This window comes from Cyclopterus lumpus, chromosome 10 (genome assembly GCF_009769545.1).
Source record: "Cyclopterus lumpus isolate fCycLum1 chromosome 10, fCycLum1.pri, whole genome shotgun sequence".
Lineage (NCBI taxonomy): Eukaryota > Metazoa > Chordata > Actinopteri > Perciformes > Cyclopteridae > Cyclopterus > Cyclopterus lumpus.
The window spans coordinates 23,283,006-23,303,537 of NC_046975.1; the positions used below are offsets into that span (position 1 = coordinate 23,283,006).

Here is a 20,532-nt window from a genome sequence, read left to right on the forward strand (position 1 = left end):
TTTTGGCTTTCGCAACTCAGCGGTCGGGACAATTTTTCGCCAACGTTGAAATATTTTAACTTTGGCGAATGCGCCGAATTTTCTGCTTTGCGTCATTTGCGCTCCCCGGCGAAAAATTCTCATCTGTGCATTGACTTTGCGTGGGATCTACTCGCGGGAAAAATGTAACGCTTTTAGTGTGAACGCAGCATAAGTCTATGATATTAACAAGGAAAAAAGTGTTCTCTGTACAAAAAACCCCAAATATTCTCCTGAATTTTTTTCTGCATCTGTTTAAATTAAAAAACATTGTTTATTTTTTCCTAAACAAGAGGTATTTACATAATCTCAGCGTGTATTGTTTCCTGAACCTCAAGAGGTATTTAAGTAATCTTAGCCAAACGTTTCACTTTCACCCACCCATTTTTTTTAAATTGAGAATAAATTTAGCAAATTAAAGTGAGTTAGTTCAATACTGTCTTTCCCGTTTATATTTGGTTGTAGAAGTAAAAAATATAAATCAGAGGCTTTTTTGGAAGCTAATGTTAGCTAGTGCTTAAATAATTAAGGGGTGTAGCAGGGTTTCTGTTAGCTGATGATTTACATCCTCACACCTAGAAGAAAGAAAAATAACCACAAGATTGACCAAATAAGGCAGCAAATCCCAAGGAATTCTGTTGGTATTGGATGAATCTGCTGCACATTATTCATGTCCAATGCCAACGTTCGGTTAGTTATGAAGCAAAGCAGAAAGCGAAACACACCAACATTCATGCCAAGGACTGCTGCTGCAAAACCACGACCCACTGGTACTTTTATAAATAGGCTAATAAAGTACCAATATTACATTTTCTTTTGGTGACAATATGTCAGTGTTAAGCCGGTAACGACGGCCCTTTATTAGCCAAAAAGAAACGGTTAATGCAGGTTTAAATTAACTGAAGAGAGAGAGAAGTTCTCTGAAAAATCTTTAAATAATTTAAGGAAAGTTTATGGGAAGTTCCCATATTGGAGGTTTGATGATATCCCTTTTGTATGGTAGCGTGTGATGAAACACCAAAAAATCCCATCACCTGCTCCAGATTAACAACATGAAGTTAGTTACGTACGTACGTAACTAACTGGATTACACAAACGTTTTATGAGTTTGGTAACTTCGTTTTATGTCTACTGAATGAACTATGACAATAAATACGTTTCCTCTCTTCACAGAAGTACAGTAAATGTTTTCCTTCGGGGGGGAATGGTTCTTTTCTGTCCGAGTCACTGAATCAGAGACCATTAAGAGCAGAGAGCTATGCAAAACAAAAACCATGACGGTGAATAAGAAAAGCAGAATGAAAGAGATAAAGAGAGCGAGACCCTGGGCTGCTATTTTCCCAGACATTGAGGAGTCATGAGGAGACGTCTTGTGAAAAACAGGCAATAAGTTGTGTTCCAGCGGGGCCGCCGGGGAGAGCATATATTCAACCCTGACATTCAACATCTTTTAAAAACACCCATTCACACCCTGCTCTTTCCTCATCATGTGAAGAGACCGGCTGAGCATATAATATATATATATATACACGCAGCAATGACACGCCGGGCATCCGGTTCATTTTTAAATGCTATTTGCAGGGTGTAAAAATAAAAATTATATTCGCATTAGAGCAAAAACATGACGTGCAGGAAGTGGAATTCAACTTTTGGAGAAGATAAGAGATGAGTGTTCAAGGAGTTAATTGTCAAATCGTGTGACATAATGACGTCAATAAACCTCGAATCAGCCTCTTTTCTAGCAGCAGCCCGGCAGCTGTTTTCAATAAAAAAAGCTTTTATAAACGCACAGTGAGCTACCTGGTTGGCACCAATCAGCCGACAGACAGTAAGAAATTAGACGGGTGACGGAAGACATTTTTCTCAGGAGTCAGTGGAAACCAAAGCCGAGAGAATATTGGACTTTAATTCAAGTTTAACTTTAAATTAATGTTATTTACAGTATTTGCTTATTTATTCTTGGGTGTTGTCAACATATGTCTGTATGACACGCACCGATACTTCAGCTAATTCCAAAGTTAGACCATTTATGTCATTATTGGACGATGAGAGCTATCAACGTATAGAGCACCCAGGAGATCGCAGTTTGTGTCTTAACTAAACCATTGAATAAATTTGACTCGTGAGTCGGTAATCAAGTTACGATCTTTTTCTAAACCTTGCGTTGGCCTAACTTCCTGTGAAGAGAGGTTCATTTTGAGGAGGGCGTAGTTAAGACTTTATAGTTCGTCTCAACTGGCTAGTTTTTAACCACGCTAGCAAGCATTGTTCTATTGATGGCATTTAAAAAATATCTTAAAATTTAAAAATAAGGCAATCATTTCACAAGCATGCAGTGACGGACAGGAGATAAAGAACATTCATACATTCCCTTGCGGAGGGTCGAGTCGTTATGAAGCCTTCGTGGTAGCATCAATCCAGTCTGTCAGAAACATTCATCTTTTCTAGAGCACACAACACAAGCATGTTGAGGTTAGCGTATAGGAACACTTAGAGGCGGTCGGCTTCGGGGGTAAAATAAAGAGCAGCATGGGGGCCGGGGTCACGGGTCACCCCCCCGAAGCACCGGGTTGATTCATGGGCAGTATTGCTGCTACACACCACAACACATTGTACATGTAGACACACAGACTTGTGTGCAGATGGATACACCAACGGGAGACCTTCACCCTCGCTGCTCTGTCACAATAAAAACACTAATGCATTATGGGTCCTCTGGGCGGTTTCTATTCATAGTACCTTCTGCCAAATGTCACCGCTGCAAGGTTATTGACATTAACATATCAGCTAGTATTGAAGCCAGTTAAATAACCAGCGAATCAACCTATCCTATCTACCGATCGATCTATTGATCAGCTATCTATCTGTCTGCAACTTGCTGGAATGTATTGAGCAAGACTTGTGTTCTGTGGTTGACCTTGACCTCTCTGGATGAAATATTAGAGAATGACCTTCCAAGTCCCATTTAGTCCTGCTGTGAAAGCTCTGTATGAAACCATTGACATTCAGAACAGGAGATCACAATTTGTTCTGCTTTCTGTTGCATATGTTCTCTTCCAGGAGTTATTGGGAGAATGAACTGGAAAGTGTTGTGAAGAAGAAAAACAACTAATTGGTTTGCACGACTTAATAAATCTCAGTCTCAATTAAATAACTCTTTACGTTTGTTTACTTGTACTGTGGATTAATTATTTTTTTATTTTCCATTGCAGCACTGACTGTGTAATCTGATTGCAATTGAAGCATCCCTTAAAATGATGAATAACATTTTTAAAAAAGCAGACAAATCAGCAAAGCTCATTCAAGTGACCGATTTTCCAAGAATTAATTAAATTTAAAAGTATGATCCACTTTGAACTGTTGTCTTTCCAAAACTCCTTCAATTGGTTTATCGCCAAGTACGTGTACAAACAAATAATTTGGATTGGTGCCTTTCAATAAACAGTGTAATATAGTATAAGACATAATAAAAGAAATTTTAGGTACGATAGAATAAAAAACCTTTTAAGAGTAGCTGGGAAAACAGCTGCTGACACTGAGGTCACATATTCTCTTTTGTATTGTTTGAGCGAGCTCAAAGAAGCATCTGATCTAAAGTTAAATAAAAAGATCTGTCAAAGCAGATTTTTGCATAATCTTAGTGAGCACACGTTTGTTTGTTTGTTGACAGACTGTTGTTGTTGCTGATTTAACATGCCGTGTTGCACCTCAAAACTTGGCAGAAGTCATTTCTATGTGCATTCGATGCAACCCCAGACAGTTACATTGAATTCTGATGCACCCTAGCAGTGGTGGATAAATCCCATGACTACTTGTATGGAGCAATAACAAGGACCGATAACAACCCCCTGACATATATCCTCACTAGCGGCAAGCTGAATGCAACAGGTACCCCTACCTAGGTACCTACCCCTCCCCGACCAATACCGACCCGGAAGTAGCAACATTGACTCCTTATCACGCAACCCCCTGCCAGATAATGACGAGGAATGACAAAACATCCTCCCGGAAAGTGTCAACGCTCTCTGTAAGCGGATCCGATGTGGGATGTCAGCTGAAGAGTCTCCTAACTTGGCAAACCTGATTAGAGCTCAAGGCACCGACTCGACAATATCTCCAGTGAAGAAAGCAGTCCTGGAAGGGCACTCATCCCCCTTAGTTAGAGGTGATGACCCCAAAGTCACCCTTTTGCTATAGCAAACCCACGAGCGAGAGACGGCGACGCTGACTGGACGTAACAAACACACTTCGGGGGTGTCGTTGTCTCCCGTCACCCCGAGATGGGACCGGCTCGTTGCAGATAAACAAGCTCAGGGCTAATTCGGCGTCATGGTGAGTTGTATTTTTATGCACTTTATGCTGGTCGTATCATTTTATTACGTCATATTTATTACATCATATTTATCGCCCACACTGTGAAGGCCAGTCCGTGAAAATATTGTCTGACACGAAACTGGCTCAAAAAAGGTTGGGGACCGCCTTCAATGTAGAGCTCTTGACTAGTAGTTATACGGTCAGGACACCGTTTTATTTTGCATTATATTTAACAATGAACAAGGGCAGGGAAAAAGAAATCTGCTAAATATACACAATGAAAATATTTTACATTTGCCATAAGTTCTTCGTTGATGGATATTTTCTTTGGGAACAACATCTCCATTATTATTTTATGGCTTTAAATGACTGCCATTACATTTTTGGCAAAGAAATCTCAGTAATCAAAGTGTCTCAGGTTCAAAGGAAGATTTTCTTTTGCACATTAAATTAAGTTAATTATCTCTCTTGGCTTTTAAACATGTTTTTTTCCCCTCCTTGATTCAGCAGAGATGTATGTAATAGATCACGAGACATTGCAATTCTTGAATAGCATCTTCTATATAAATCTAGCGTCAGAAATACTCCTCAATCGTGTCTTTACATCTGTGTGCTGTCTTTTCTTGTTGGTCCCGTTTATTAATAACAGGATTTAAAACTGAGACTAGATGTATTAATAAGAAATGCACTTTTCAGCGTGTGACACAGCAACCTGACTGAGAGACGGTCAAAAGAGGAAATTACGGTCATAAGTTACTGGCAGCTCGACGCGTTTCCCTCGTCAGCATCATTTAATTACAGTTTGTAAATAATGAGAATGATGCTCATTGGATCATAAATTAAACGTGTTTCATGCGTCATCAGTGAGTGGGTTATTACAGCTCTTGACACATAATCGCTGCACGTAATGACACAAAAGTTGCTGTGGCACAGTTACAACAAAGTCACCGTAGTCTTGATTTATGTCTCGTGTGCATTCAGACATCCATCTGGGTAATTGTGGGAGTAGACGTGCAGATGGAACAATTTCACGGTGATTGAGATATCTCGTTTGGCACGCACTTACAGTGGGTATGGAAAGTATTCAGAGCCCTTTACATGTTTTACTCATTGCAGCCATTTGCTAAAATCAAAAAAAGTTCATTTTATTTCTCATTAATGTACACTCAGCACCCCATCTTGACAGAAAAAAAACAAATGTAGAAATGTTTGCAAATGAAATAAGTATTCAGACCCTTTGCTCAGTATTGAGTAGAAGCACCCTTTAGAGCTAGTACAGCCATGAGTCTTATTGGGAATGATGCAACCAGTTTTTCACACCTGGATTTGGGGATCCTTAGCCATTCTTCCTTGCAGATTCTCTCCAGTTCCATCAGGTTGGATGGTGAACGTTGGTGGACAGCCATTTTCAGGTCTCTCTAGAGATGCTCAATTGGCTTTAGGTCAGGGCTCTGGCTGGGCCAGTCAAGAATGGTCACGGAGTTGTTCCGAAGCCACTCCTTTGTTATTTTTTAGCTGTGTGCTTAGGGTCATTGTCTTGTTGGAAGGTGAACCTTCGGCCCAGTCTGAGGTCCAGAGCACTCTGGAAGAGGTTTTCTTCTAGGATATATCTCTGTACTTGGCCGCATTCATCTTTCCTTCAATTGCAACCAGTCGTCCTGTCCCTGCAGCTGAAGAACACCCCCATAGTTTGATGCTGCCACCACCATGTTTCACTGTTGGGATTGTATTGGGCAGGTGATGAGCAGTGCCTGGTTGTCTCCACACATACCGCTTAGAATTAATGCCAACAAGTTCAATCTTGGTCTCATCAGACCAGAGAATCTTATTTCTCATAGTCTGGGAGTCCTTCATGTGTTTTTTTGGCAAACTCTATGCGGGCTTTCATATGGGGTCTGAATACTTTCCGTACCCACTGTAAATTTTATAATACGGTAATTTAGTTACTTTGTTAAGTTCAGAGCTAACTGTTTTGTATTTGCTTGTTGTCTTTTTTTTTTTAGCTCTGAACTTAACATGAAACATTTGGTCCATTAATAAAGAGAAATTATGCAGTATATAACAATATACTCGCTATGTTTTATCTTGGTGCTAGCTTAAATGCACATGCGGTGGCTACAGACACTCATCCCATACCGCAATGGAAAACAACCAACCCATCACCAGTTCGTCACTTGATACAGCGGAGTTTACTTCCTTCTTCGCTCTTTGCTACTGGCTTCCTCTAAAGTACAGTGCCCTCTAGTGGCTTTAGTGGTGACAACATCTTTCCCACTAGGTTACACTTGTTTGAATAAATGCTAAAGATACTCTTGAATTATTTTACAAACGTGTCAATTATGTCTTAATGCTGATAGAAACTGCATTCTTACTCTACAAGAAGTCCCTCATTTTCCATTTAATCCACCTTCGCAATGTGATCTCTCTACTCGCTATATTTAGCCTTTGTCTCGACACCGAAGGCACGTCTTAGCATTCTCTGGTTTTACGTTGCCCGGAACTAACGTGAAGTTTTTCCTTCCCTCGGTTTTACGTTGCTTGGCTTGACATAATAGTTTTGTGGTTTACGTTGCCCGGCTTAACGTGATCTCGTCTTAATTTCCAGGGTAAACGTTGCCTGCCTAACGTTGTCCTTCTCATTTAGCGTTATGAGATACGAACCGTCGTAGGAGGATTCGTTGGGTCAGTCATGAGCAACACTGTCTCCTAGAAATTGTTTTATACATCTTACTCGGTTTTTTTTTATATTGGCATCTGTGGTTATGTTCAGGCAACAAAAACCAATAAGTCATTATTTTCAAAATAAAGACAACATACAGAAAAAGAGAATTCATGTGAGAAACAATCGTTGAATGGCGCATCAAAAAAACACATATTTCTTTATCTTGACACTGAAGTGGCAATTATCTTTCATATTACCACACGGGGTTTGAACAAACGCTCACCTGTCAATCAGCATTCAGGCCACAGTATCGACTCTATGACAGGTGATTATTATCAGACGTCACCTGCTAACGAGTCCCCTCCAAAAGCTGCAGCTCACAAATTATATCGGCTGTTTGGAGGCCTGAAGGCCCACTGGGTCCCAATGGGAATGTGGTCTGCGTATTCTCCAGTATATTACGTCATACTGCCTATTGTTGGAACGTCTAGAATACCCTTGGGAGTGAATGTAGGCACCTTTTTGAACAAGGGGAATCTAATCGTTTCATGTTAGTTGTCAGAATACATTTAGCTCTGCTAGTGTTGGATTGTCCTCCTCCGAGACGTCCATCTCCAGTGGCAGCCAGCAGCGAAAAGAAAAGGTCAGTCTTGACGGTTGCAACTTGAAATATTTGAAATCGCTCAAACCGATTGGTCGAGGCAGTTTACCGGGTCTCGGGAGGATACACATTTTATATTTTGATTTAATTGGAAACCAATAATTTGATTTCAAGTCCATTTTCAGATCACTTATTCATACATTAAATATAATAAAATGTTTGTTTTTGTCATCTGAAAAAGTCCTGAAGAGATCAAAGTTTCCTGCTGCTTTTCTTGTTTTGACAAAGCGCTCCCTGTTGCACCTCATTACTCCTCGCTGAGGTTTGTCCTACTCAAAAGGTCGTGGGGAGCGATTTTTAGATAATATTTGACAGACGCTCCTAGCTGGAAACTTGTTGTCTGACTGAACTAGAACGCTCCACATAGTTGCCGTAAAAGTGTATTTAAAAGTGATTAAACTCAGAAAGGGAGCCGTTTGAGAGAATCCTAAACAAACTTTTATTTTTTTAAAGATGGTATGAAAACTGACTGGCTGGTTTACGTAGGAAAATCCATGAAGAAACGAGGAGCAACTTTTAAAATAAACTTTATTAATAATAATAATAATAATAGCAATACATTTTATTTGCATAACGCTTGTACACAAGAGATTACATAACGATAAGAAACAAGACACAAACATGTTTTAAATAATAGATGCAAACTGTCAAATTTTAAACAAAAACTAATCTGGCCAGCAGACTTTTTAATTTTTTTTTTGTTGAGTTTTTGTGGTAACAGATTAACATTATGTAGCAGAAGTGATGGAAACATATTGTGCCTTGGTGCCTTTTTTTTTTTTTTTAGAAGACACAGCAATAAAGAGACTGACTGACATTAACAGAAGTTGATATCTTGACGTTGACTGTTCAACAAATGAAAGAAAAGACCGTTTCACTGACTGACAGCGTGTCCTCTCCCTTTTCTGTTCCCTCGTCTTCTCTTTCTCTGCTTCCATCTCCTCAACATGAAATCCTCTCCAACAGACATGTGCATCTCTCAATGCTTTCCTTCCCCGAAGCCGCCTCGCAGCAGAGTGACAGAGTGGTTTATGGGTATTTATCAGAGGGGGTTTGGATTGGTAATCACTCACAACCGCGGTGCAATCTATCACTTAAATACACAAGTAGCACAACGTTATCTCCTCTTTGCCTGTGTTTCCTTTTTTTTATCTCTGCCTCTTTGTTGTTGGTTTTGCTGTGGAGGTTAATAAAGTCCTCCGTGTATCTGGGAGAGATAACGGCTATTAATAGGGGGGGGTGGGGGGGGGGTCAGGCTGTTCGCATAGCTTATACCTGCAAAAAGAGATGCACTGTAATTTGAATTTAACCCACAAAATGCATTTGTAATCGTGAGACGGGAAGACAGCTGTCCATGTCCCGTGTTGAAAACCCAACCTGACCTCATGGGACGGCGTATAAATAATGTCTTGATAACGCAGTTACGGCTTCTCGCTTGTCAAAGGCAACAATGACCGGAGATCTTCAAGCTAGGACTTCAAGGAGCTCTCGCTGGTCTGCCGGCTCTGTAGAGTCTGCTGGAGGCTCTCTGTGGCCTGAAGGATGGAGAGACTCATCCAAGAGCAAGACTGCGTCAACGCCTTGTTGTTGTCCAGCACTGCTTTGGGTTTTTGTCAGAATTACCATCATCTTGGTGATCTGAGCTGGCAGCGTCTGGTTCGCCTTCTCTTCAGCTGGTCTCTCTCAGGGCTCCGGCTGTTATCAGCTCTGCTATGAGAGAAGACTTCTCATCACCCCACCGCAGAGGTCTTTTAGCTTCTGCTTCGCCTTCCACAGATCAAGTCTTGAGCTTCTCTGGTGGAAGATGTCTGCTGACTCTCGCTCTCTTTCAGGGCTTCTGAAGACCTCCTCGGTCTCTTCTGTGGTGGCTTCAACCAGCTGTGGCGTCACCACCTCCTTGACCTTTTTGAGGGTTTCTGCCATCTTTTCTCATTCCAATGTTTAGTCTCATTGTTTCAGCCCTCTCAACTCAACCTCCGTGTTGGTTTTAGCCATTGCCATCATCCGGCGGCCATCTTTTTCTTCTCCTCCCATCATCAGTACCAACTTTACTTGCCGTTAATTGATGATGGACGTCTTCTGCTCTAGGTCACTCCTTAGCTTTTTAAGCTGGTATGGAGATTGGCCCTTTTTAGGCTCCACGTAGCTGGGCTTTAAGCCTACAAATTGCCTTCTGCATATCTCTGTTCTTTTTTTGGAGATGATCCAGGAAATGCAAGTCTTCCTTGTTTTCCAGCTGGACCTTTTGATGTTTTCTTTCTTCTGTCCTTATCTTGTTCCGTGTGATTGACATTGCAATAATCAAATGTGTCTCCAAACCAAAAAGAAGTGATGATTTGTTTTCCTTCTGTATATAAACGTCTCCGGTAGGAATCTGCATTATAAAGTCAGAAACGGTCCCAAAATGTTCCTAAACTTGAACAATGATTACATGAAAACTGTGCTAGCTATCAAAATGCCCATTTGGCCAAATGAAGTCCAGAATTTTTGTTAACGTTTATATAATTACTCTAAGTTAAAGTATGAGTGTTTTTTTTCTCTCTGTCTCTTCACGTCAAAACTCAAAATTTTTCGCGAATCTCTTAGATACGAAATAGCACGCACACGTTTTGATGTATTTTGAAGCATGTGCTGGCAACGCTACGGAAAGAGATACGGTCCAAACTTTTGGTCGGACGATAGATAATAAGAAGATTAAAGCCTGTACAGTGGGTGCTTCCTGCACACGGCCTTAGAGCCTTGTTGTGCATCGCCACACCGAATAAAGACTTAAAAACAAAGGATGCTCAACTGTTGGTGCCTCGTCACAAATATCTCTTAGAGGTTCTGGAGGAAGATGATACCTCACTATGTCTACATCTCTGAACTTCACCAGAGAAACATTAACAGTACATATTGCTGTCAATAGTAAAACATGCCGTTTAAAGGTACAACTCACATAATGACGAGAATAACTGATGAATAATCAAGCTTTGATGTTTGGGTTTTAGGCCACAGGAGTTAAATGCGATCACAAAAATCCTAATCAGATATGCACCAGTTATGTTTCTGTTTTTAGACACAAGAGATAAAGAAACAGTCACATGAATCAGGCTCCAAACAGAAAACCAGTAGGTTAAAGGGAAGTGTAAGGGAAACCTGGCCCATCAGAAAGGCTTGGACGAAGACTTAAACGAACAATAACGCAAGAGAACGCTGGGAATGAAATGGAAAATGGTGGACCGAGTGCTTTATGAAGCCAGCGGTCGGTGTGTCACTATGACACCGGACTTTAAATTTGATCTTGAGAGAGGAGTGGAAGGGAGTAAGCTGGACGATTAGAGGATGTATAGTCTTCTGGGAGTCGAGATGAGTCATTCTTTATTGAGAAGGCACAACAGGCTGCAGGTCGATGAGGAAAAGGGCGAGACGCTCATCTGTGGGTTTTAATGGAGCCGCGACGTCTACAGCGGATAACCATCGTACGCCATGAATCAACATGGATGCACAAGGAAGGATTTACAATAACTCCACAGAGCGTTAAGTCCTAGAGTCAACATTTATTGAAAGGAACCAATAGATGTCGGCATTTCCCAAATTAACGGATGGAATATTCTGCTTCGATCCATAATTGTTGGCGTTTAGCCATTCAAAAACACACACACACACACACACACACCTGTTAAAAACAGCTTTTATTATATTGTATTTATGAAAGAATGCTGGTTTAATAAAAAGAGAGAAGCATACATCTGCAGAGACATCACACACCTGGGTCACTCTCTCTTTTATTTACATGCCATCAGGAAAAAGAAAGGAACATGCCCGCCCCCCTATCTTTTACATATTTATTTAATGTCATGTTTTCATGGAGTGTATTGTTTTAAACCAGTTATGTCTTTTTTTTTTACCTTGTTGCTGCTGAACTGACTGAGTTTGTTAATTTATACAAAATAAACATCCTTATCCTAGAAGAGTCCAATGACAAAAGACATTCAAAGCTACATCCTGAAAACCTCCAGTGGAAGCTTTTGAATGCACACTTGACTCTCACAAAGGCACTCAAAATAAATAAATATATATATATATATATATATATATATATATTCCACCGTGTCACAGTTTGAGGTGATTGGTTTCGCCGTGGATCCCCCAGAGCGTTCATCATCCACTTTGTCAACTCACAGCTGTCTTTTGTTTTCTACTCGAAGGAAAAAGTTACACGAGAACATTGAGTTTAAAAACAAGCTTTGTCGCCCCGGCAGTGTCGTTAGTAATGATTACCGATCGGCTTTACGTAACCGTTGCTTACGGCGACGCCTCGGCGTTCAACCTTTTTCCCCGGCGTAACGCTCCGTGTGTGCCGTCATCCATCACCAGGCTGACGGTTAAAAACACTGAGCACTATCTCACCGCGGCAGAGGCCTGGCATCACAGGACACCGCTGGCTGCAGGCTAAGAGTGTGTGTGTGTGTGTGTGTGTGTTTAGAGGTCACAGGGATTCAAAACGTTCAGTCCAAAAAAACAACTGGTATCAAAGCTCTACAGATGAATGGAGGGAGGAGGTAAGAGGAGGAAATGTTGCATCAAGGCTGTACTGTGTGTCCTAAACGCCAAATAAGTGTTGTTCACCGGAACGTAGAATGAAGAACGACTTCTTCCATAAATATACGTTAGCTGTCTAAAAGCCGCCATTCTCCCGACGCTCGGGTTGACTTCATTGCAAATACGTGTCACCGAAACTTTGCAGGACTTTTGTAACGTATTCCGCAATATTACAACAGCATTTATATTTACTCGCGCGCATAAATTAAATTAAAAGTTGAATTAAAAAGACCTTAAAATCCTTTAGAGTCAACAGCAATGGATGCTTTTTTTTCCTTTCTTTTAGAGAGAGAGTATCGAGAGATTATGCGGAGATTTTCCTCTTTTTCTCTGCGTAATTAATACGGTGTTTTGTACTAAAAGGACTTGAGTTTGCTGAGGGCTTCATTACATTCTGGGAGTTACTTTGGTTTTTGGCTCTCGTGTATTCTTTTTTTTTTTTTTTTATGTGAACAGAATATTAAATGCTGCACAATGTGAAGACGCGTCACTTCATTGTCAACTGTGGTGCATTTAAAGGGAGAGTTCAACAGTTAGAGGTTTATTTAGTGGAAAAACTCGTAATTAGAAAAGACTTGCCACGTAAATTACGTCTTGTTTCATACGAGGATGAATTCTCACACCAACGACAGGTTGTCCTATTGGAGGACAGCGAAAGGGGGCGGGACTTCGCCTCTCTTTAGACCCAGGTATCCAGCAACCGTCAGATTCCCCCTTGAGAGAAGTTCATAGCGCACCTGCAACGATGCTTCACTCTCATTGGAGGAAAGGAAAAGCCTTTCTGTCTGATCAAGGAGGGCCTTGGGGATGTGTTTCTTTTGATTGACAGGAGGCGTCTTGGCCAATCCCGTTCCTGCACAGTTCTGCACCGACCCCACTGAGACCAAATGGAACTTCAGACCAAGACGGATAGAAACGTCTTAATAACTTATATAAAAAGACTTCTTCCTCTTTGCCATATTTGGACATCTTGTTTTGTTTGTGACAGTCGGATGTGTTGAACGAGCTTCAGAGCCGCTGTAATTACCAAACACTGGGGTCTCGTTACTCGCGGGGAGATTCGACCTAAAATAAGAATCTACTTCGACAAAATGGGGTCAGCTGCTATTTTAGAAAATGACTGACAGCCCGAGATAAAGCTAACGACTCGTTACGGCGTAACAGGCAGCAGCAGCGTGGAGAGGAAGGCAAGAAATGAGCCTCCCGGAGGTCAACCGCGAGTCCCGTCTTTTCAGGCCCTGTGGTCTCATCTAAATTACAGCGTCCCCGGGGGGCCCTGATCAATAATGGCGTATTGATCAGGGCCCGGGGACGCTTTCCATGGCGGGGCGACGGCCTCCGGGGCTCCGAGGTTACACCGACACGACCAGGCATTGATCGCATACGCCCACCGCGCCCTGGGAGGGACGATGTAATGAAAATATATATGATGTTAGACAACCTGTCAATCACCTTGTAGCCCCGCCCCTAAAGCGTACCCTGCTTTATGGTCTGTTTGACTCTAAATGACCATAATTTACTAAATGAACATCACGCTGTATTGAAGAAGACTTGAAACTAGAGATTGAGACCAAAAACTAATGTTTACAATGTTTACTGAGGGAATAAATCAAGAGAAGTAGAGTCATTTATATAGACTTCTATACAACCAGAGGAGTCGCCCCCTGGTGGTCAGGAGAGAGAATGCAGCTTTAACACATGAAGCATAGACTTCTATACAACCAGAGGAGTCGCCCCCTGGTGGTCAGGAGAGAGAATGCAGCTTTAACACATGAAGCATAGACTTCTATACAACCAGAGGAGTCGCTACCTGGTGGTCAGGAGAGAGAATGCAGCTTTAACACATGAAGCATAGACTTCTATACAACCAGAGGAGTCGTTCCCTGGTGGTCAGGAGAGAGAATGCAGCTTTAACACATGAAGCATAGACTTCTATACAACCAGAGGAGTCGCCCCCTGGTGGTCAGGAGAGAGAATGCAGCTTTAACACATGAAGCATAGACTTCTATACAACCAGAGGAGTCGCCCCCTGGTGGTCAGGAGAGAGAATGCAGCTCCTTCTGCGTGGAGTTTGCATGTTTTCTCCATCTTTTTCCCAGAGGTTTAATTCAGTTTATTTTGTATTTGTGCAGCTCCATCAGGACCATAACGACTCACCAACATTATTTCTCACTCCAGGAAACACACATGTGGCTTTAACTATAATTGATGAATACATTCTATTATTCCATCTTCCTCTTTTATAATTCTCTTTCTTACCTTTTATCTTTTCTATGGACTATAAAGTCTAAAATGAAGTGAAATGATTGACTGATAAATGTGTCATAACGATTGTAAATGAGCTATAATCTTAATGTTTGTCTGTTTCCTCTCCATGTTGTTGTTGTTGTTGTTGTCTCTCGCTGCCTGTCCAAGGACACATCAGAGCGTCTGATCTCACTGAACCACACGGCCATCTGGCTCCGTCTGATCCACATCAGACCAATCTGACGCCGTTTACACAGACCAGACGGGGAACCCAAACATGTGAGGGTCATTTCACCGGAAACGCAGCACAGCTCTGAAGATACAGACGCCGGCAGCTTGTGATCGGAAGGTCGTGACTTGCATCCTCTGATTTTAAAAAATAAAGAAAAAAAGGATCTTTATTCTCAGAAACTGAACAGCTTTCAAAAGCCTTTTGTTGTCTGATGGAGAGATCAGTGAAAAAGAAGAAGATGAACAGAGGTAGAGGACGAAAAAACACCAGAACCGAGACGTTTGATCCTCACTTGAAAATATTAAATATGCACTTAAAGGCTCGTCCCAAACCTTTAGTAGAATATAAAGTCCTTTTCTAGATGTCTACGACTCCCTACAAGAACCTCTCAAACAAGACTAATGTGGATCCCCTATTCGCAGCAGTGAGCGACTCCTTTTTATTGTTTTGCTATTTCTTATTTTATTTAACTTTTTTTTCTTGTTATTATTATTATTAGTAGTAGTAGTAGTAGTAGTAGTAGTATTTCTCTCATTTTTCTGCTTAATTTTATGATTTTTTTTTTTTTATTGTAACTTTTGTTGTTATTGTTTTACTGCATTCTTGCGTTGTTCGATGACTAATGCATTTATTTGAGTCATCTGAACGTACCTGAGTTGTTGTGAATGTATAAGTTCTGAGGATTTCTATTTAATCTGGAACTAAAGTGAAATATATGTATTAAGTATCCACTAACCTGGTTGGATGAGTAATAAAACATTAACCAACATAAAAAAAAGGAGATCAGAGAAAGTCAAAAGCACAAGGGACACAAAAGAAACAAAAGCCAAGTGACGGACATGAACACGGAACCGAAGACGAGTTAAAAGGGGTTTGAGTATTTTAGGATGCAGCTCACCAGAGGATCTCCGGGTCAGTGCGTCCGTGAGATGATGAGAGACGATGAGAGGTGAAGGTGAAGTAATGTTCGGAGGACTCAACCTCCAAATCATTCAATGCAACCCTCTACGGTTGTTTGTTACCTGTGGCCGCTTCTCGCCTGAGGTGAGCAGGTGTTGCGCAACAATGGAAATATTTGGGACATGTGAAGCTAAAAATATATACATATATATAAAAGTGAATTTTAAACCTTCTCTGCTCTCCACGTCTGTTTCCGTGCAATGCAATTAGGAGAGCTGTGCTTTTAAGAGCTCGGTTTAATGGGTTTTATATCTTTTATTTGTTTCCCCTCTTGCAGACTGGTGAGTCACAGAGATGACGGTGGAGCGGCCATGAATGACATTAATGGGGATTCAGGAGCAGACAGAGAATATTTGAAGTCGACGAAGCCGCTCACTTAACTGAGTTTGTTCTCATGGGACTCTGCTGATGGCAGACGCAGACAGACATAAGTGGCATTTTACTTCCCCGGGTTTGTGGATTTACGTGTTTTTTTGCTTTTAGCCTTATTTTATTTTCCTCTGCGTTCGTAGCTTTACTTTAACAACAAAAAGTGCATTGTGGGGCATTTTGTAGAAATCCCACTAAATCAATTTGTATGTAATCCACGTGTGTTTTCACCCCCCCCCTCCCCCCCTTCCTTGGAAGCTACTAACGTCTCGAAAAGATGACGATAAAAAGAAGAACAAACGACTTCAAAACAACCATAAAGAGGGAAGTTAACAGGGACTTAGAAGCTTTAATGTGGAAATAACTCGGCTGATATTGTTTTATAAGACCTTCATTCAGACTATATTGACCTTTTTGTATTTGCATTATCTGTAGACAACAATAACTTGGTTCTTGAACTTGATGCATTCCCCCAATGATGTTTTTTTTACGATGGTTGTTAATTTTACTTTTCTTTCAACAAGAAGCATACAATAACATCACATTCCCAAAGGAGCAATACGGGTTTTATTAATTATCTTACATTATTCTCCAATCTAAGTATTGAGTACTTTAAGTATTGTGCTAATACTTTTATACTTTTAATTTTAAGACTAGTATCTAAAATGTCACATTTGTATTGCAAGTAATTTATAGACTATTGTAAATATAGGTTGTCTTCTGTCGCCACCTAGTGGAAACCAAGCTCACAACAAGTGCTCCCCGATTGGCTTAACTTGCGATGTGCTTTCCTCTGATTGGCTGGCACAATTGCCGTCTTCAAACGTCTTCCGTGCGGAAACCCACAAAGCTTGAAGGTTCCACCGTATTATTTCACCTAAAATACATCAAGATAAATCAGATTGTTTTGTACTGGCAACATTATAGTCTTTATAAAACAATCATTATATGATATATGATTATATGATTGCCCGGTTTAAGAAGTGGGGGAAACGAACGTCGGACGTGCTTTGTTTCCTTCCGGAAGAAACCAGCGGACGGACCGGCTCGTTTTATGGAGTTTCGAAGGGGACATATGTTTTGAGAGTTTCTCCTCGAGGCTGGTTGAACCAAAACATGGCGAGCTTTACAGCATTTCTGAGCACAACGCTGATCTTCTTGGTGTCCCGGTCGTGTCCGGTGCGCGGTGACATAACGGACGGAAACACGGAGCACCTGAAGAGGGAGCACTCGCTAATGAAACCGTACCAAGGTAACGCGGCTGCGATAGCTCGCGAGCTAACCTGCTGCCGTTCACACTCTTCTGTCTCTCGGAGGATGTTTTTTTGCGACAAATGCAACTTCTTTACGAGCTAAAGTAATTAACTCCCGTATTGCTTATAACGAGCTACCGTGCGTGTTGTGAGAGGAGGTCTCTCTTATTTTAAACAAGGACCCTCTGACATGTATGTGAGATACAAAGAAAACCACGAGAGAGATGCATTGGAAAGGTTTAATGAACGCATTAATAAGGTTTTGCATCGTCTCAACACAGAATATTCCTAAAACAATGCAATTTACAAAATAAACAACGTATTAAATCAAACAAAATATTAAATCAAGAGGGGGATAGATTATGTGTAGTGAAGGCGCTACCTGCACGGCCCTTATAAATCAGTAGTTGTCATATTTATATATTTATTCATACACTAATTCTTCTTTTAGAGTTTACGACTCAGGTGAATTAAACATCTATTTATTTTTTTTAAACCCGGCTATTCTACAAGAGGATGATGAAATTAATCAACGTTCCCTGGATGTGTCAGAGTGCATTCTGGGTGTTTTCTAAAGAACAAAAGGTATTTGGTTAAAGATCGGTGGGCAGATGGACTCCTTCCAGCGCATTCCTGCATTTTCTAAAGGTGCGGATGCTATTCAAGAGCTTCTTGGTGGACCAGCTAAGTAGCTGTTGAGAGCCCCTCATGTTTTACAAGAAACACACACACACACACACACACAACTTGATGAGTTTGCTGCCTTGTGTTTGTCCTGCAGGTGTCGGCAGCAGCCCCAGCAGTCAGTGGGACTTCTGGGGAAGCACGTTGGTGACGAGCTCGTACGTCCGACTCACTCCGGATGAGAAAAGCAAGCAGGGATCCATCTGGAACACGGTGGTGAGGAAACATTTATTTATTTTTATATATATATATATATATATATATATATATAGCTATACATTTATTTATACATATAGCTATACATTTATTTATATATATATATATATATATATATATATATATATATATATATATATATATATATATATATATATATATAGAAGATATTGTCATCTTTACAATATATTAATGTGTATTAGCTCACATTGACTTTTTTAACAACCCAGTAATTAAAAGTTTATATATATATTTTAATTTATACCTGATATAAGCATTCTGTCTGTGTCCTTTCTTTTGACTCTTACTTGGAATATAAAATAAAATACTTTTTTTTTTTTTTACATATCCGACATAAAGAAAAAAACCTTCTGGAGATTTTTTTTATTGTTTTTAAAATCTCTTTTATCCGAAAGTAAATCCTTGTTTTCTGGTCCGCAGCCGTGTCACCTGAAGGACTGGGAGATGCACGTGCACTTCAAAGTGCACGGGTCCGGGAAGAAGAATCTCCATGGCGACGGCATCGCCGTCTGGTACACAAAGGACAGACTGCATCCAGGTAATCGTGTCTTTTTTTTTTTGTTTCAATAAAAAACAAACAAATAAAAGACTTTAAGAAGCACGTTGGTTGAAAAAGTGTATCAGAAACCAAAAGGCTGCTTTCTGTTCGTATAAAAAGAGCCAAAAAAAGTCCCAACCGAGTCTTCCACGTGTACTCCGATCCGCTGTTTTCATCTAGAGGACATATTCTGTTCTCGAAAAACACAAAAAAAACGTTGTAAAAGCTTAATTTTTTATTTGCATACATAGTATGAAGTCATTTCTCAGTCCCATTTTATCTCATTTGGTGAAAGTAGAGTGACAGACAACAAAAAAACACATATTACAAAATGTGGTTTTAGACATTTATTACATGCATCTACTATTTTATTCATATATTCCAACATCAAAACAGTTCACATGAGTAAAAGTATGTTTTCACAAATATATCAGACTTCAACTTTTTTTTAACTTTAGGGCCAAATGACCTCTTTACACTGTGCCTAAACACAATGGTGCTTCATTATATAGAGAGATGATTTTTGATGCATAACACATGGGTATGAATCAAATGCAAGTGCATGAATTTAAGAGGGTTAACTACTTTTTTTTGGTTTCCTGCATGAAGACATTATTCCACTTTGTGTCACGGTAACAACGTTTATTCCAGATGCAACATTAAAAAAAACAGTCTGTACGACCTGGAAGAACGATAAATTCCTTCTCCTGCCTCGCGCCACTCTACACGGCACCGATGGTGTTAGTGAAGACATTTAACCACCGGTGGACGAGGTCAGTCCTCCCTGTTGGCACTCTGGGATCCCTTCCTCCTGCTCTTTGGGGCTGTAATGGGTGAACCGGCAGAAGCTTTCGACCGTGTGGTCGGGGGTTAATTACTCAGAGGAGGAAAGGTACAGAAAAAAAACGTCGGCGAGGAAACTGAAAAGAAAGAAAAGTCTCGCTGAACTTTAATACCCTGAAACTCAAAGGTCAGAGGAGGCAGTTTGACCTGAGAGGTGAAGAGAGAAGGCTTTAAGTCTGCAGATAGGGAAGGAGGAAACGAGGCAGACGAAAGCAGAGACGAGGGAGAACAGAAGACGCCACATTGTAGCTGTAAAGTGTCAAAGTGTCACCGTGCTCACTCCACCAGAAAAGGCCTTTTCTATTATTTCTGTATTCTTTTATTTTGCCCAGCTTGTCGTCTGCTCACGTCTCATCTCTGCCTCCATCCTAGGCTCTGTGTTTGGAAGCCAAGATCAGTTTCTTGGCCTGGCTTTGTTTGTGGATACCTTCCGCAATGACCTCCATGGGATGGATGTAAGTGTGTGTGCGCGACTGTGTGTGTGTGTGCAGCTCGATTTGACCGGCTTGTTTCTTTGCAGGACCTGTGTTTTCCAACAATGCCCTCTTCCACGGGCTGGCTGTTTTTATAGACACTTACTCTAACGATGATGCGACGGACGTGAGTGGGTTCTGCTCCGGTTCTCCACGTTCAGCATGCTTGTTTTGTTTTTTTTAAACCGGCATCGTGTTTTCTGAACGTTTTGAGCATGTTCACAGATTTTAATTTGCCATATTTTCACGTGAAAAATACAACAAAAAAACTTTCTGGTAACCTTGTTGTTTAAAACATTGTTTACTCCCTTTTTTGGAAAGTTTTTATTTTTACCAGAAATTTTTACTACTTTCACATTGCAGCTTAATCTTAATCTAATAATTTGTGTTACTTAGAAAATACAGTTGGTTCAAATTGTATTGACATCATAGATTTAATTCTTAATAAATATGAACA

General features: G+C 40.6%; 1 protein-coding gene across 2 annotated transcripts in view; it reads left to right on the forward strand.

Moving 5' to 3' along the window:
• Window positions 1-17,078: 17,078 nt before the first annotated feature.
• lman2 (lectin, mannose-binding 2) overlaps window positions 17,079-20,532 on the forward strand; it is a 10,814-nt gene continuing 7,360 nt past the window's right edge. The window contains exons 1-4 of one of the 2 annotated variants that reach the window (XM_034543602.1): window positions 17,079-17,299; window positions 18,082-18,200; window positions 18,642-18,759; window positions 19,975-20,057. In XM_034543602.1, coding sequence (XP_034399493.1) covers window positions 17,164-17,299; window positions 18,082-18,200; window positions 18,642-18,759; window positions 19,975-20,057 — 456 coding nt within the window. In that variant the 5' untranslated portion in view covers window positions 17,079-17,163. Of the gene's footprint in view, window positions 17,300-18,081; window positions 18,201-18,641; window positions 18,760-19,974; window positions 20,058-20,122; window positions 20,203-20,532 lie in introns of both variants that reach the window. The other variant, XM_034543603.1, reaches the window with a different exon arrangement.